General features: G+C 35.0%; 1 protein-coding gene across 3 annotated transcripts in view; it reads left to right on the top strand.

The window, feature by feature from the left end:
• Positions 1 to 17,889, top strand: part of TMEM131 (transmembrane protein 131) — a 206,890-nt gene that overhangs the window by 49,578 nt on the left and 139,423 nt on the right. For all 3 annotated transcript variants that reach the window (XM_045550172.1, XM_045550174.1, XM_045550173.1), the window contains exon 2: positions 7,809 to 7,870. In XM_045550172.1, coding sequence (XP_045406128.1) covers positions 7,809 to 7,870 — 62 coding nt within the window. The remainder of the gene's footprint in view (positions 1 to 7,808; positions 7,871 to 17,889) is intronic.

The raw sequence follows: 17,889 nt of genomic DNA, 5'->3' as shown, positions 1-17,889 counted from the left end.
AAAAACCATCCTGGAATTTTGATGGAAGTTACGTTAAACAACAGATCAATTTGGGAAGAATTGGCATCTTTACATTTTGTGTCTTTTAATCCATGAACATGGTGTGTCTTCCCATTCATTCAGGGCTGCTTTGAGTTTTTTCCAGCATTGTGTGTATTTCAGTACATTATATCCTATACATGCTTTCTTAGATTTATACCTAAGTATTTCATTTTATTTGGAATAGTTGTAAATGGTATTGTTTTTATTGTTGGTTTCCACATATTTGTTGTTAATGTATAGAAGGGCAATTGATTTTTGGATTTTGATCTTGTATTCACCTTTGCTAAATCTACTTATTAGTTCTAAGAAGGGTTTCTTTTCCTTTTGAGTCCTTGGGATTTTCATACATACAAGTGTGTAGTCTGCAAACAGAGACAGTTTTATTTCTTTTCTAATGTGTATATCTTTTTTTCCTGGCCTTGCTATAGTGGCTAGAACTTCTAGTACCATTTTGAATAAGAGTGATGAGAGCCACATCCTTGACACGTTCCCAGTCTCAAGGCCTGTACATTCAATCTTTCACTAGTAAGTGAGACATTACCTGGAGGTTGAGGCTGAGATAGTTTTACTTTTCTCCTATCTTGTTGGGTTTTGTCAAATACTTTTTCTGTGTCAGTTGATATGATTGTGTATTTTTCCTCTTTAGCCTATTGATAGAGATGAAGTACAATGATCAGTTTTTGAATTTGGAACCAGTCTTGCATATCTTGAATAAAAATCACTTGGTCATGATGTGTAATTTTCTTCATTGTTAGATTCGATTTGTTAATATTTTATTGTGCATTTTTTTGTCTAAGTTAATGAGATATTCTGTAGTTTTTTAAGTAACATAAATAAGGTAAAATTCACCATTTATAACTATTTTTAAGCATACAATTCAGTAGTATTAGTTACATTCACAGTGTTGTGCAATCATCACCATTATCTATTTCCAACACCTTTTTGTTACCCCAGAGACTCAGTAACCATTAAACCACAACTCCCCACTGTCCCCTAACCCAGCCCCTGGTAACTAACTTCTAATCTACTTTCTTTCTGAATTTGCTTTTAATCTATTTTCTTTCTGAATTTGCTTATTCTAGATATTTTATATGAGTAGAATTATAATATGTGTCCTTTTGTCTAGCTTATTCCACTTAGCATAATATATTCAAGGTCCATCCATATTATAGCATTTATCAGAATTTCGTTCTTTTTTATGGCAGAATAATATCCTACTATGTATATGCCATGTTTTGTTGATTCATTTATCTGTGGTCGACACTTGGGTTGTTTCTGTTTTGTTTGGAGACTTTGGGCATTACACTCACATGTTGCTTAGCGATGGAGATAGGTTCTAAGAAATGCTTCGTTAGGCCATTTCCTCACTGAGTGAACACTGTAGAATGTGTTCACACAAATGTAGATGGTATAGCCTATTGCTTCTGGACTACAAACCTATACAGCATGTTGCTGTACTGAATACCGTAGGCAATTATAACACAATGGTAAGTATTTATGCATCTAAACATAGAAAAGGTACAGTAAAAATTTGGTATTACAATGTTATGGAACCTCCATCATATATGTGGTCCATCATAGACCAAATCATTGTCATGTGGCACATGACTGTATTTAAATTTTTTATTTTAGCCAGAAGTCAGCCTGTTGGGGTTTATCACACAGATTCTGACCTACTGTTGTGGACTGTGGTTCCAGTAACAGCTTAATTTTCAGAGCCTTCACGGTCTTATTTTGGTCTGCTTGTCTTATGTGGTGCTGCTGGTGCCCCTGCTAGTCCCAGCTTGTGCAGGATCAGGGGAGGGGGTCATAACAGGGTTAGCTTCAGTGTTTTAGTGATTTTTCTGATGCTTAAGTTGTTAAGAATAGTTGGTGGTTCTCAGGCATTTGTTTTATATTTTATAACTTAAGTTTACATATCTTTTAATATGAATTAAATATTTTAGGATAAAATGAAGGTTCATTATATTATTTTGTCATTAGCTATAAAATTAATTTTGAGAAACCTTTCTGGCTCTCATTTTTAGATGTGTGGTTTCTATCCTGCACATCTGAATTATGTAGAATTATATTTTGACTCTTAGTAAACAACATGGACACAGTCTTTAGGAAGCTGATAATATTGAGTGGTCATGATAAAATTAGAATTTGACTTATATCAATTTATTTTTTTCATGTAGCAAGATGACATATGTTACATTTTTCAGATAACAAAATTAGAAAAGAAATAAAGGTTTGATCATAAAGTATCTCTCCAGCTAGAAGGGACCCATATAGACCTAGTCCAGAATGGTTAAAATTTTGGTTATTGAGTCCTTTGTTGAAACAAAATCTTGAGCAAGTGTAACTGTAAAAGAAATATTAATATCATTAACAATGATTAACTCTAGGATACCAATGTCATTATTTTAACCAGTATTTCTTATCTTCCATTTCTCAGACTTTGTGCTAGGCACAGATGATTGACAAGCAAACCAGAAACTATTACAGATTGTGATAAGAATTAAAATAGGGCATATGATAGAGGATAACAAGGCTGCTTGTAGAGTCAGGAAGGACTTCACTGTGAGCAGTATGAAGACTGGGACTTGAAGGGGAGAGGAAGACACCAGCCACAGAAGAGCATTCCAAGCAAAGTGGCTCTTTGACACAGGATTTGGGGGCCCTCTTGAGACCTGCCTGTGTGGTCCTTTCTTCTCTTACTGGTTTTTGTAGAGAAAGGTTTAAAAGTCATTGATTTGGCTACTGCAGCCTCCACCCCTTATGGGTGAGGCAACTATGAAGGCTAGAAGGTAAAGATAACCAAATATAATAGAAATAAAAATAACAACTAATAATTATTGACCACCATGTTATTAAACTTCAAACTAACCCTATGACACAGACATATTGATCCCATTTTTAAGATAAAGCAGTAGTCACAGTGAGGTTATGTGGACCAAGAAAGTGACAACCTAGGTTCCTAATGCCTGATAACCGCCCCCAAGTATACCCTGTTTCTACTAATCATTTATAGCATGTGTTGTTTTCATGAATTATTTAAAAAGATATATTAAAATAGGCAGATTATATCTAGTCATCAGTTGCAATATTTAGAAAAAAATCTCCACCTAAAAGAAAAAACAAAAACTAATTGCAGTAGAGAAGATATGCCTTTGAAGTGAAGATATTTGTATCTTAAAAATGTCATTCTTTATTAAGTGAAATAGGGAAGCAAACAAACTCAATTTCTGAGGTTCTATTTTGAAAGTGAATATTTCTATTTTGAAACAGCTGACACATTGCAATTTTTTTACTAATTATAAATTGCTTTGTTACTGTCAGACATCATAGCAATGTGGGTCAGTATGAGAAGCTTAAAGTAGATCTTACTGAGCCCAACTTCACAAAGTAAATACCAATAGAATCATAAAAGCCAGAAATATATGACTCCATTTTGTTCATTATCTTCCTTTCCTCCCTTGTTGTCAGAAATATATGCCTAATTTTTAAAACTAGGTTCCTTGAAGGTGCTGTTAGTCATGAAGGTTATGTGAAATTTATTTTGAAAGTAATAATGATGGTTTTAGAAGCATAGATTCTGGAGTCTCATTGCTGAGATTCATAGTCCATCTTTAACTACTTTCTTGATGAGCATAAATTCACTGTGACTATTTATCTTAAAATGGGATCAATAATGTCTATGTCATAGGGTTAATAACATAGTTTAAGTTTATTAACATAGTGATCGATAATTAGTTATTTTTATTTCTATTATATTTGATTGATGCTTGAACTAGAGAACATCGGGAAAGTTTGGGCTTCATTAAGAGTATAAAATTAGGCAAAATACTTTTGGGAGAGGAAGCAGCTATCAGTTGTGGTTTTGAATCTAGGGATGTGGAGATGTGGGAACTTGACTTTCTTTGGTTACTTTTTATATTTTATGGCTTAATAACTTAACACATGAAGTCATTTAGTGCATATGTGGTGTTCTGTTTTTCTAGGCATACAATTTAAAGTTATTATAATTGGTCATTTAAAGCAAAATATCCTAATTTGTTTTATTCCAGAGTTAAATCCTATTTATTTCTACATCTTTTAAGGAAAGCTAATGATATGTAACACAATATTTGTCTTTTATGGCTTTATAAAATCAGCTGCTGCCATTAATTTTTTTCAGCCAATTCATGTTTTTTAAAAAGCTCCTAATTAAAAATGCAATACACCCAAATTATATTACTGACTTTATTTAGTTAAGTTCTTATCAGTTAGATAAAGGTTTTATCTAGCTTGATGGTGGGAATTCACGCAATGGTTGTTATATTGGAACTCTAATAGCAGCCATCAAATATAGCAAGTTTCCAGTTCTTTCTTGTTGGTTTCCTCTGCTAACTAGATTGAAAGCTTCTAACTAAGAGGCTCTCACTTTTCATCTCTTACATTGTGAGCATCTGCCTATTCAGTTAATTCTTGTTCATTTATTGTGTTCTTATATCAAATTTGCCTTCAGGTAGGGTATAACAAAAAGATTTTCTGAATCTTCTGAAATTTTAGTTTGTGCTAAAAGGTTGGGAGAGAAAATGAAGACTGAGATGGATGAGCTGAGCAGAGCGTTTTACATTCATAGTCCTGTCTTCTGAGGGATTTATCACTTTATTTGGAGATGTTCTTGTGCACTACAAATGTACTGTGTCAGTAATTCTGTTAGAGCCATTAACTCTGATCTCAGTTTTAAAATTCCACTACAAGCTAGAATTAGGGATAACATAACAAGTAAAAGGTCATTTGCATCAAAGAGTACAAATGGCAGTGCTTATTATACCTGAGCAAAAAGGTGGGATTTCATTCATGCTTTCAATACTTCATTGAATGTTTTCTATGTGCAAAGACCTGGTAGGGGATGGCAGAAGTGGAGCAGGCTGGCACTGTGGTTAAAGCGAAACACGAGACATAGAGGGCAGGGGTTTCCCAAAATAAAATCAGATGTGATTACTAAACTAAGGGGAAAGGGATGCTTGGCAGGCAGGAAAACACCATCCAACTAAACAATGTAATTGAATTAGCTAGTATCCCACTCTGCTGCTTGACTTTTAGCTTTAGTCATGTTAACACAGCCAAATACACGTGGTGGGACAGTCAGTGTCTTCCCTGAATCTCAAAAGACCAACAAATAGGAGTCAATGAATTCCATATTAAGCCAAATGAAACATCATTGTTTCATGTTTTTTTTTAAAAAAAAACTTTATATTTTAGAACTATACAAAAATTGCAAAGATAGTACAGAATTCTTGTATGTCCTACCTCCCTAGTTTCCCCTATTATTAATATCTTACATTAGTATGGTACTTTTTTAAAAAATAATTAATGAATCAGTATTGATACATTATTATTAAATAAAGTCCATATTTTACTTAGTTTTTACCCAATTTCCTTTTCTTATTCTAGAATCCCATCTAAGGTACCATATTATGTTTAGTAGTCATGTCTCCTTAGGCTCCTCTTATCTCTGATGGTTTCTCAGACTTTGTTTTTGATGACCCTGACAGTTTTGAGGAATAGTTAGTCAGGTATTTTGTATAATGTCCCCATCCCTCAATTGGAATTTGTCTGATGTTCTTTTCATGATTAGACTGGAGTTATGGGGTTTGGGGGTTCAATCACAGAGATAAAAGGCCATTTTTATTATTAAATACATTATGTCAGGAGTACATACTGTCAGTATAACTTTTCACAGCTAACATTGATCTTGATCATCTGCCTGAGGTAACTTTTGTCAGGTTTCTCCACTGTAAAGTAACTTTTTTTCTTCCTTTCTATACTGTATTCTTGGAAGGAAGTCACAATACGTAGCCTAGCTTAAGGAGTGAGAAGTTATGTTCCAGCTTAGAGATAGCAGAGTTTCTACATAAATTATTTGGAATCCATCTACATGAGAGATTTGTCTCTTCTTCCCCATTTATTTGTTCAGTAATTTATAGCAGTGTGAGCTTATGGATATTTATTTTATGCTTTGGATTATAATTCAATACTATATTTTGTGCCTGAAATTGTTCTAGTTTTGGTCATTTGGGAGCTCTTTCTGTTGATTCTTCCATCCCTTTCCATATCCCCCTCAGTGTAGGTTGGGGGGGGTTGGTTTGTTACTAGTACTTTCTTACTGTCTGGCACTATAAGATGCTCCAGGTTCATCTTGTATATTTCGTGCCCCTGTGTAAGAATCAGCCATTGCTCCAGGAAGCCCTGATTCCTCTTATTGGAAAATAGTATTGAACTAAAGATCTGGGTGCTAGGTGTGTTCTTTGTTACTGGTGTGTTATTGCTTCTAGGCCCTCTCAGGTGACAGAGCAAGGAAATCTATGTGTATACTAACCCATGTATATACGCATCTGTAAATATTCCCATATGTATGTAATAATCTGTGTTTTGCTAAACCTGAGTTCATACTGATATCACCAACTCTAATCCATTACCACATGGATCATTCTTGCCTCCTACCCTTGTTTCTATGTAAACTCCTATTCCAACACTGAGAAACCCAGCTCCCACCATCTATGTATTTATTTGTTCATTTCCAATGTACTTGTATAGTGGCATCAGAATTGTTAACCCATATCTCCATGGGAACTAGAGTACAGTGTGTATAGTTTCTTTTACCTTTAGTCTTACATATTACATTCATTTCTAGAGTTACTTAGGTCAGCACTCTCCCCTCACACTTCAGTAAGGTTGTTTTATACATTTGTAATACAGTTAATATGTTTTGTCACATTCTGCATTCCATCTTGGGATTCCCCCATCTCCCAAACATTTTTTTTAATATGCATTACATTTATGTTCACTCTTGGTGTTTGTTGTAAAGTCCTGTTTTGACAAATACATCATGTCAGGTATCCACCATTACAGCTTCATACAGAATGGTTTCACCACCGTAAAATATTTCCCATGCTTCACTTATTCATCCTTTCCCTTCTTCCCTGAGATCCTAGCCACCACTTGTCTTTTTACCATCTCCATAATTTTGCCTTTTCTTCTACTAATATTCCAATGAATGGATGTACCACAGTGTACGATTCAATTCACCCACTGAAGGACATTTTGATTATGTCCAGATTTTGGTGATTATGAATAAAGCTGCTATAAGGAGTTGTGTGCAGATTTTCATGAGGACATAAGGCTGCAAATCAGTTCACTAAACACTAGGAGCATGATTGCCAGATTGTATGGTACAATTATGTTAGCTTTTAAATGTCATGTCTTTGCATTGTTCTGTTTCTTGGATCAGAATAATCTTGCTCTTTTCCGTGCCCACTTCCTACCCAGTCCCTTTTGACTATTGATCCCAGGTCATATTATCACTTCAAAAGGACAGATGATACAGAATTGCAGCTGCTCGTTTTTGGGGGGGAAATGTAATACTCTAGTGATCTTTTCTATATGCTTATGATATTTTCAATTAATCTATCAGGAAAGTAATTAGTTGCACCTAGTTGAATTTGACTCTTTTGTGCTTTCTCATAGTATAGCAAGAGTAGATATTTTGAAGGTGATTTACATAGCCTCTGGGTTGTTGAAACTACTTTGTTATTGTATTAAATTGTTTCGTTTTAAAGCATTTCACAGTTGCTAAAATCCTGAAATCTTTGTCATATTTTCCTTTTTAACTGTCACCATTAAGTAATGTATTTTTAAACTGAAAATTGTATTAATTAACTTTAAGGTAAAAGATTTTATGAAAGTCAAATTTACGTTCCTGTAAATGATAGTGTATTTTGTTTTCTTCACAGCATTCATTCAGTCGGAGAGCATAATAGAAGTATTGCGTTTTGATGATGGAGGGCTACTACAGGTAACTTTTTTAAGTTGAAAAATTATTTCAGTGTTAAGCATTAAATAATATGTGACTATTAGTTTTCTTTTAAAAATGTAAGTGGTTTCTCTGAAATAATTTTATGAGCTTTATTTGTAGATGGGTCAGTAGAGTCATTAGTAATATAAAAACCTTAGCTATGTGATTTATCTTTTAGATTAAATATTTCTTTAAAATGCATAGTCATCATGGTATTAAAGCTTGTAAGTTAGAAAATCATGACTGTGTAGCATTGTGTGTACCTGTGGTCCTGAGGGTATGGGGGCTGATCGGGAGCATGGAGTCTGTGGTAAGCTGTCTGAGTGTGAATTTAGATGTAGGGACCTCAAAATGTTTATCTGGAAGAGAATTTCTCCGGACAGTGTAAGTACTATAGATTTCATCTATCTCATACTTCTTACCATCCTAAGTCACATCTCTAAATATATTATACATAAAATTAGAAAGTATAATCTGATAAATGTTTTGTTCTTCCTTTCAGATCTAGTTCAGATATCACCATGAAACCTATTTCAGTCTTTACAGCTAAAAATCAGTTCTAGAATTTCAGAGCAACATAGTAACAGCCATCTTAACTAACACACTGATTTCTATGGCTAGGTGTTTTCTCCTTTCTTCCAAGCTTTTATCATTTCTGTGTCTGTTATTACTTAACGCCTTTGTAATGATAACATTTATTTTTCAAGTACCATGGTGTTTGGTGGCATGACTGATAATTTTTTATTCATTTTATATTCAAAGGAAGCCAAGGTTTTGGTTAAGAAAGTTGCCTGAAATCCCATGACTTTGTGGTAATGGAACTGGCACTAGAATCTAGTCCACTCCAAGTATAAAATTGTTACTCTCTTTATTACATGCAATAATAAAGGCAGGAAAGTAAAAATTAAAATTAGATCAAGACAATAGAGAAAATAATTCTACTAGGGACATGGAATAAGATTTTTATTTACATTAGTATAAATTTAGATTTAAATTTTATGCACTAAGCCAAACAAAAAGAACATGAAAAAAGTGATGAATTTTAAGAAATTATCATTCTTACCTTTACATAAGAGATATTGAGAAACATAGTATACAATGATTGCATAGTACTTGTGGAAAGTCTTTGTATAGCTTTTTATATTTTAAAACTGAAAAAAAACTGAATATAATGAGCTCTAATTTTGTAAAGCCTTTCTACTAGAAAAAGATCCTAGTCTCTTTTTTCTAGTTCTTTAATCTGTTTCAGGGTGAGACTTGGAGAACCTATGGGAATGAATGTTTTAAATATCTCCCTTTAGGTAGTTGTTCACAGGATCTGGATGACAAGCACATCAGGACTGAATTTCTGGAAAATTCCTTAAGTATAGTTGTTCGTTATTGATTGAGGAAGGATCTGTGTCCATTAGGAGCTAGACAGCTAGGCTGTAAGTTGATAATCTGTCTTGAAAATTCTGGAGCATGTATTTTGGCTGAGGGTGGCTGCCAGGCCATATTTAGAAGGGCTTGGCTATGGTAGAGCTTATAGACTGGAACGTGATTTGCTCATACTCTTTGGATCTATTCAGATGCTTGGACAAAAGCTTGGTTGAGACCTCAGAATTCTATGGCAAAGGTAATTTTGGTCTGGAAAAATGTTGAGGGCAGGTTTTATAAGTTGGTTACCTCAGCCACAACAAAATCTAAGACTCCTGCAGAATGTCTAATATTGAGATACTATATGTAGTATATTATATATATATATCCCCAAAGTAGCTGAATGTAAGACCCTTTTGAATAGATGTATATAAATTGTTCATTTTAATGTTGAAGAATGTTTCTCAGAAACAGCAATTTTGATTTTGACAAAATGTTGCTTTTTCTGACTGTAATTTGCCAGTAGGTTTGAATATTTCTTAAATAACTCCTGGTTTCTTATGGTATGATTAGAACAGAAAAATGTACATGTAGCATTTCTGTGGCAGAATATATATTGTTTCTCTAAATTAAATTTAAGCTAAAGGAGGGAGAGTGTCAAGGCAACAACCTGTTTTACATTATTTAAAATGTGAGTTTTGCTCAAGAACATTTCTCTCCAGATCTGTAATTCATGTTATATCCATGTGGCTTGACTCAGTAATTTTTTTAATTCTCAAAATCAATTGATAATAAGTTAATAAAAATTGCTAAACATAAAAATGTTGCTAGAAAGATTAGACTTGTTCTTTAAAGATAAGGAAAAGGAGATTTATAGAATTTAAATAATTTGTTCAATATTCAATTGCTAGAGCAAGAATCCAACATCCAGTAAATACTCATCATATCTAGTTCCAGAACTCCTTCCACAGCATGATGCGTTATGCAGTTCTCTCGGATGCATTCCTTAGGTTCCCAGTTGTAATGTTATGTTATGATTTGAAATCATAATCCCCTTAGCCCATGTTTCCTGTAGTTAGGTGCTTTGGCCATTGTCGTTCCTGTTTGCCTACGCTACTAAAATTTAGTATATAGAATGTATAAAGATCAAAGGATTCCTAAGATGGATACAGATACTAACGAATCTGCATCTCAACAGAAGGAATTTGCATTAGGACTTGTCACAGTAGGATGTCCTGGTCAAGTATCTCAAACCATCATTCCCATTCTAACTGATCAGAATAGTTGGCTTTTCCTAACCTCCTTTGAAAGATTGTAAATTGTAATAACAAAAGATACTCTTTCATTTACAAGCATTAATCTGTTTACAAGGGTTAATTCCACTTCCTCATTTAACTTTCTTGTAAACAAATGAAGATAAATTCCAGGAAAAAGCCTAGCTCTCTATTTTTTTTCACTATCTTACCCAAATAATAAACAGAATTTTAAAATGTTGGAGGACTGTTCACAGATTGAGAGCACATGCCGAATTTAAGACAAAATGGAACTCTAACCACTTAATTAAGTACCCTATAATGAGTTTTCTTTTGCTATAAAGGAGGTCAAAAATTTTGATTAATTTATTTCTTTATTTACTGTGAGATATAAATGATATGTAGATGTGTAAAATGTGGGGTTTTTTTTTTTACAAACACTTATGTAACCACCACCCAGGTTAAGAACTAAAAACTAAAGACCAGCCTGCACCCTCAGAAGTTCCCCCTCAAGCTTTCTCCTGGTTATTACCCCCAAAAGTTAGCCATTTTCTGAATTTTATGGTAATTTCCTTTCCCTACAGCTTTACCATCTGAGCACCTGTCTCTAAGTACTATAGTTTCACCTGTTTTTTGAAGTTCCTACAGTTTGTATTCCTTTTTTTTCTCCTCTGGCTTTTTCTCAGCATTATGCTTCTAAGATTCTCTGTGTTGGGTGTTATTGTGGTTGTTTATTTTCATTACTGAATAGTATTACATTATATGGATATGTCCCAATTTATCATTTCTGCTGTTTATGGACATTTAGGTTGCATCCAGTTTTTGACTATTAGAGATAGTGCTGTCTCTTGGTGAACATATGTATGTGCTTCTGGTAGAGTACAGTACAATTGCTGGGTCATAGGGTATATGTATCTTCAATTTTAATAGATAATGTCATATAATTTTCCAAAGTGGTTCTTCCAATTTACAATCCCATCATCAGGAATTCCGCTGCAATACGTTAAAGTATTTCTCTTCCACCCACCCTTCCATCTTATTGTTTTATTTACATTTCCCTGATTCCTCATAAAGCTGAGCACCTTTTCCTGCTTATTTGACCATTTGGATACCATCTTGTGTGATATCTCTTAAGTCTTTTGCCCACTTTACTGTAGGGGTGCATGTCTTTTTTCCTGTTGTTTTGTAGGGGTTCTTCAAATATCCTGGATACAAGCTCTTTATTGGAACTCTGACCTCATACCAATAACAAAAAATCAATTCTGCTACATAAGCTTTTTATTGGTTATTATATATTGGAAATATCTTCTCTCACTTGGTGGATTGCCCTTTCGGTTGATGTAATGGTGAGTTCTGATGAACAGAAGTTCTTAATTTTAGTGAAGTTCAGTATGTCAGTATTTTGTATTATGATTGATACTTTTTGTGTCTTATATCCCAAGGTTGTGAAAATACTCTCCTGTATTATCTTCTGTAATCTAAAATTTTATTGTTTTGCCTTTCACAATTATAGCTACAGTTCCAACTGGAATTAATTTTTGTTATTGACATGCGGTCAGGATTTTATTTCTCCTTTGTATTTAGTTGTCCCAGGCCCCTCTATATAATATTCTCTAATATTTTCTTTCCGTAGTATTCTTCAGTGACACTTTATTCATAAACCAAGTATCCATGTATTTGTGAGTCTCTTTCTGGGTACTGTATTGTATTTCTTTTGTTTACTTGTCTATCCTAATCTCAGTATCACAGTTTTAATTACTATAGTTTTTAAAGATTTGATATTTGATAGAGCAAGTCCTGTCACTTTGTTGTTCTTCTTCAGTAGTGTCTTGGTTATTCTTAATGCTTTGCTTTCCATATTTACTTTTAAAGTTATCTTTACACATATATACACTATTGGGGGTTTTATTAGGATTACACTGAATCCGAAGGTCAGATTGGAGAGAATTAAAAATCTTTTCAAAATTTTCAATATCGAGTCTGCCAATCTGAGAACACGGTGTATTCTTTCACTTATGTAGGTCTTTAATTTATCTCATAATATTTCATTGTTTTCTGCATAAAGCTCTTGAACATCTTTTAATAGATTTATTCCTGGGTCTTTGGTATTTTTTTTATGGTGTTACCAGTGACATCTTTTAAAAATACTCGCTTTGGCCGGGTGTGGTGGCTCACGCCTGTAATCCTAGCACTCTGGGAGGCCGAGGCAGGTGGATTGCTTGAGCTCAGGAGTTCGAGACCAGCCTGAGCAAGAGCGAGACCCCGTCTCTACTAAAAATAGAAAGAAATTATCTGACCAACTAAAATATATATATAGAAAAAATTAGCCGGGCATGGTGGCGCATGCCTGTAGTCCCAGCTACTCGGGAGGCTGAGGCAGTAGGATCACTTGAGCCCAGGAGTTTGAGGTTGCTGTGAGGTAGGCTGACGCCACAGCACTCACTCTAGCCCGGGCAACAAAGCGAGACTCTGTCTCAAAAAAAAAAAAAAATGCTCGCTTTTTGTGGTTAGTAGGTTGAACCATATTGCTGGTGCCTGGCCCTTATTGATCTGTAAAAGTGATAATTTCATATGGTTCAACATAAAATGTAGAGATGTGATTGCTTTTAATATATCAACTGTGTATCCTGAAAACTTGCTGAATTTTTTATTGATTTGAATAACATTTCTAGATGCTTCAAACTACGTCCATTAACTGTCATAATCTGAAGTTCATTATATTTTATTTCTACAAGTTTACACCCAAAAGCAACCATCACACTTTCTTTTCTTTTTCTTGCCTTACTTTACTAGCTTCAACCAGTGTGATGTTGAATATCAGTGGTATTTAGTGGGCATCTTTGACCCATTTCTCATCCAGAGATAAAGCTTTCAACATTTCACTGTTAAATATGCTGTTTACTATAGTTTTTCTCTACTGCCCCCCAAAAGATACCCTTTATTGTATATGTCAATTTGAATTCTCAACAAGATTCTGAGACAGAGTTAGGAGTGCAAGAGATTTATTGGAGGGCTACTGCCTGTGAAAAATAAAGGGAATGAAGTGGGATTGGGCAAGGAGAGCCTCAGACTATGATGTAGAATCTTCGCCAACCCAGTGGAGAGCTCTGGAACAAAGATTGTCTACTGGGAGTATCCCACATGGAATGGAGGTGGCCAGACCCTAGTGCTCCTGCTGGGCATATTCATTGGCTGGGAGGAGCCCAGAAAGAACTTGGCCCTACTTCAAATGCTGCAGTTGACCCCAAAGGTACTACAGGTGGAGGCTGATAGCCAGCAGCATTTTCATAGCTCAGTGGCAAGTTCTTCCTTATAGGGAGATCTGAGCAGAGCACAATGAAACTACTGAAAATCAAAGCCAAAGAAATACATTCTGAAAGCAACCAGAGAAAAAAGAGAGAAGACCTTCAAAGAAGATAGGATTAACCTGACAGCTAACTTCTAAACTGAAACAATGGGACCAAAAATAATGATATAATAATAAAATTTACTGGAAAAAATTTACCAAACTGGAATTTTCTACCCAATAAACATATCCTTCAAGCATAATGGTGAAATAAAGATGTTTTCAAACAGATAAGAATTTGTCCCCAGAAGAGTTGCACTAAATGAAATAATAGAGGGTATTCTTCAGGCCAAGGTCTATTTTTTTAATACTATTAAAAGAAGCTTGACAGGGTCTCTTGGGCTTCTCTGTTTGGGGACATATCTTTTGGAAACACGGTTACCATGATGTGAGAAACTTAAGCCACATGGAGGGGCTACATGTAGGCTTTTGGTCAGCAGCCCCAGCTGAGCTCCCAGCTAATAGCCAGCATGACTTTCCTGTCATGTGAATGAGTCATCTTGGACAACCAGCACATTTGAACCTTTAGATAAACTGAAGTCTGAACTTACATCTGACTGCATCCACAGGAGAGGCATCAAGTGAGAGCTAACCAATTGAGCCCGATCAACCTAAAAGAGTAGGAGAGAGTAATAAAAAATTGTTTATTTAAGCCACTGAACTTTAGAGTGGTATATTATGCAACAATAGATAACCAGAACACTTAATGTCATATAAAAGCTGGTTGGTCTGTATTTAGTTTTTTACCCACTGTTTCGGAAATTCCCTTTTGCATTTGGTTTGTTCAAAGCAAGTTCCAAACAAGGTCTACATGTTGCACTAAGTTAATATATCTCTTAAGTCTCTTTTAACCTGTCTCCACCTGCCATTGTTTTGTTGATTAAATTGGGGCATTTGTCTATAGGATTTCCTGCATCCTAGGCTTGACTCATTTTGTCCTTTTGGTGTCATTTAACGTTTTCTCTATCCTGTGAATTTTCTAAAAACAGTTAGCTAAATCTAGTTCAGATTCAATTTTTTGTCTTGGCAAGAATATTTCATCAATAGTTGTACAATAAAGAATCTGACTGGTCTTTGTCCCTAGTCTTGGAGACACTCTAAATCTTGGAATTTCCTTAGTAATAAGAGTACCTTTGTTATTCATGAACCCCTTGGATCACACCTGAGTTTATGCCTAATAAGAAGACTCAAGGTGGGGGCTGGTCACCAGAAAAACCAACCATGTAATTAGAGGGTTGAGGCTTTGAGTCAACTTAGCCTCCTCCAGGGAGGAGAAGGAAGCAGGAAGTTGAGTTCAGTCATATGGTGGCCAGTGATTCAGTCAGTCATACCTATGTAATGAAAGCCCAGTAAAACCACTGGATACTGATGCTTGGTAGAGCTTCCTGGTTGGTAAACACATCGATGTGCCAGACGGTGATGTGCCCTGATCCATGGAGAGAGGGAACAGAAGTTCTTTATTCAGGACTCTCCCAAACCTTGTCCTCTGTCCTCTTTAAAAACTGTGATCGTTACGTATAGTGCTTTCCTGAGTTCTATGTGGTGTTCTAGCAAATTATTGAGCCTGGGGGGTTCATGGGAAGCCCCTAGATTTGTAGCTCGTTCATCAGAAGTGCAGGTGGCCTGGGAACCCCCCCAAATTTGCAACTAGTGTGTGAAGTAAGGGCTGTGTCGTTGGGGACTGCGTCCTTTAACCTGTAGATTCTGATGCTGGATCTTGATGGTTAGTATCAGATTTGTACTGCAGTACACCAGTAGTGCTGTATGTTTTCTGTTATTTTTCGTGTGAAGACACGTCATGATTTTTAGGTCACAAATTTTCTTCTAGAGGGATTTAATGGTTCTGGAAATAGGTACTGTGACATTACTTCTGTTGATCTTCTAAGCCAGAGGTTGGCAAACTTTTTTTGTAAAGGGCCAGATACTACTGTTTTAAAGTTTGTGTTTCTGTCACAACTACTCAACTTTTGTCATTGTCATATGAAAGCAGCCATAGATAGAATAATACAGAACAAATGGGCATAAAACTTTATTTGCAAAAACTGATGGCAGACTGGATTTGGCTTATGGGCTGCAGATTACCAACTTCTTTTTTAAATTGTCTTAGGAGTGAGCTTACTGTTCCCTTAAGAGAAAGTGAAAAGGAAAAGGAGCTATGATTTTGACTTATACAGAGGCCTAGAAGGATTCATCTTTTGTTTTAAATAAAGTACCTCTATTACAAAAGAAATATATGTTTATAGACAATTTGGAAAATATGGAAAAATAATAAATATAAGTAATACTTATCAGATACTGCCAAGTGCCAGACACTCTTCTAAATTCTTAGATATATGAGATAAGTACTAATTTTATGATCATTTTACAAGTGAGCATGTTAAAGTACAGCGAGTTTAAGTAATGTAACCAAATAAGTGACAAGTAAGTGATAAAGCTAGAATTCAAAACCAAACACTTGACTCAGAAGCCTAAGTTCTTAACTACTGTGCTGTAGAGTTAAGGACAGGAGGGGTGATGCTTGTATCCCAGTACCCAAATGTAAAACAAGTTAGTATTTTATTTCTTTTCACTCATTTTTCTCTGTGAATCTAGCTTTGTTTTCTCATTCTATATAGTCAGTTTTACAATATAAAAACTAATTTTATAACCAAAGCAGCCATTTCTCATCATGTCAAGTGGATTACCTATGGCTGGAGTAGAGAAGTGTGTGGGATGAGAGAAGGCCCTCACCAGAGGCTAGTTTCTGCAGCTCTTTGCGGTTGACAGAATGCCGCTTCCTACATAATTTTTTCCAAGGTTATTTGGCTAGTGAGGGTGAAGCTGTTATTTGAACACAAGTTTTTGTTTTTTTACTTCAAATTTTGAGCATTTTCAGAACTGTTTGCTCCCTACTTCACCCCCATTTCGACTGTACTCCCTCCACACTACTATTTCTTGCCTTGTATTGTAAAAGTAAGTGGTACAAAATAAGATTAAATAGTTGGTTCAAAAACAACCTTAAAAACCAGGAAAAAAGAACACTAAAAAATATTAAAATGGTATTAAGCATACAGACAAACCTCACACTTTATACAAAAAACAACTCAAAATGGATCATGGCCTTAAATGTAAACTGTAAAACTATATATAATAAAACCTTTGGGGGAAAAAACAGAGGAGAAATGCTTCAGGATACAGGGCTAGGCAAAGAGTCCTTGACACCAAAGACTTGACACCAAAAGTAGAATCCATAAAGGAAGATTGCTGAATTTAAAACGTGCCTTGTGAAAGACCGTATGAAAAAGATATCCAAGTAAAATAAAGACTGGGAGAAAATATTTGCAAGCCACATATCTGACGGAGGACCTAGTTTCTGGTATATACAAAGAACTCTGGAAACTCAATAATAAAAAAAAACCCAAAATTAATTTAGGAAACAAGCAAAAGACATGAACACACATTTCACTGAAGGGGATATACAGATGGTTAAAAGAGACATGAAAAGCTATTTGACATCATTAGCAATCAGAAAAATGCAAATTAACATCCCCCTACCCCCCACCCCAAATAGTGACAAAACCAAATGCTGGCAAGAATGCAGAGAAACTGGATCACTCATACCTTGCTAGTGGTTTTGTAAAGTGGAAAAACAGTTTGGCAGTTTCTTAAAAAACTAAATGTGGTTACTGTATGACCCAGCAGTTGCACTCTTGGGTATTCTCCAAAAGAAATGAAAATTTACATTTGTACTAAAATCTTTATATAAATGTTTATAGTAGCTCTGTTTGTAATAGCGAAAAACTGGAAACAACCCAGATGTATTTTAATAGGAGAATGGTGAAACAAACTGTGATACATGGAATATTACTCAGCAAAAAAAGGAATGAACTGTTGATACACACAACAGCCTGGATGAATCTATAGAGAATTAGGCTGAGTGAAAAAAGCCAATCCCAAAAGGTTACATATGTATGATTCCATTTATATGACACTTTTGAAATGACAAAATTTTACACATGAATGACAAAATAGTGATTGCCTGGACTTGGGGGAGGAGAATGAAGAAGGTGGGTGTAACTGTAAAA

Source organism: Lemur catta, chromosome 4 (assembly GCF_020740605.2).
Source record: "Lemur catta isolate mLemCat1 chromosome 4, mLemCat1.pri, whole genome shotgun sequence".
Classification (NCBI taxonomy): domain Eukaryota; kingdom Metazoa; phylum Chordata; class Mammalia; order Primates; family Lemuridae; genus Lemur; species Lemur catta.
This window is presented reverse-complemented; position numbering and strand designations above follow the sequence as displayed.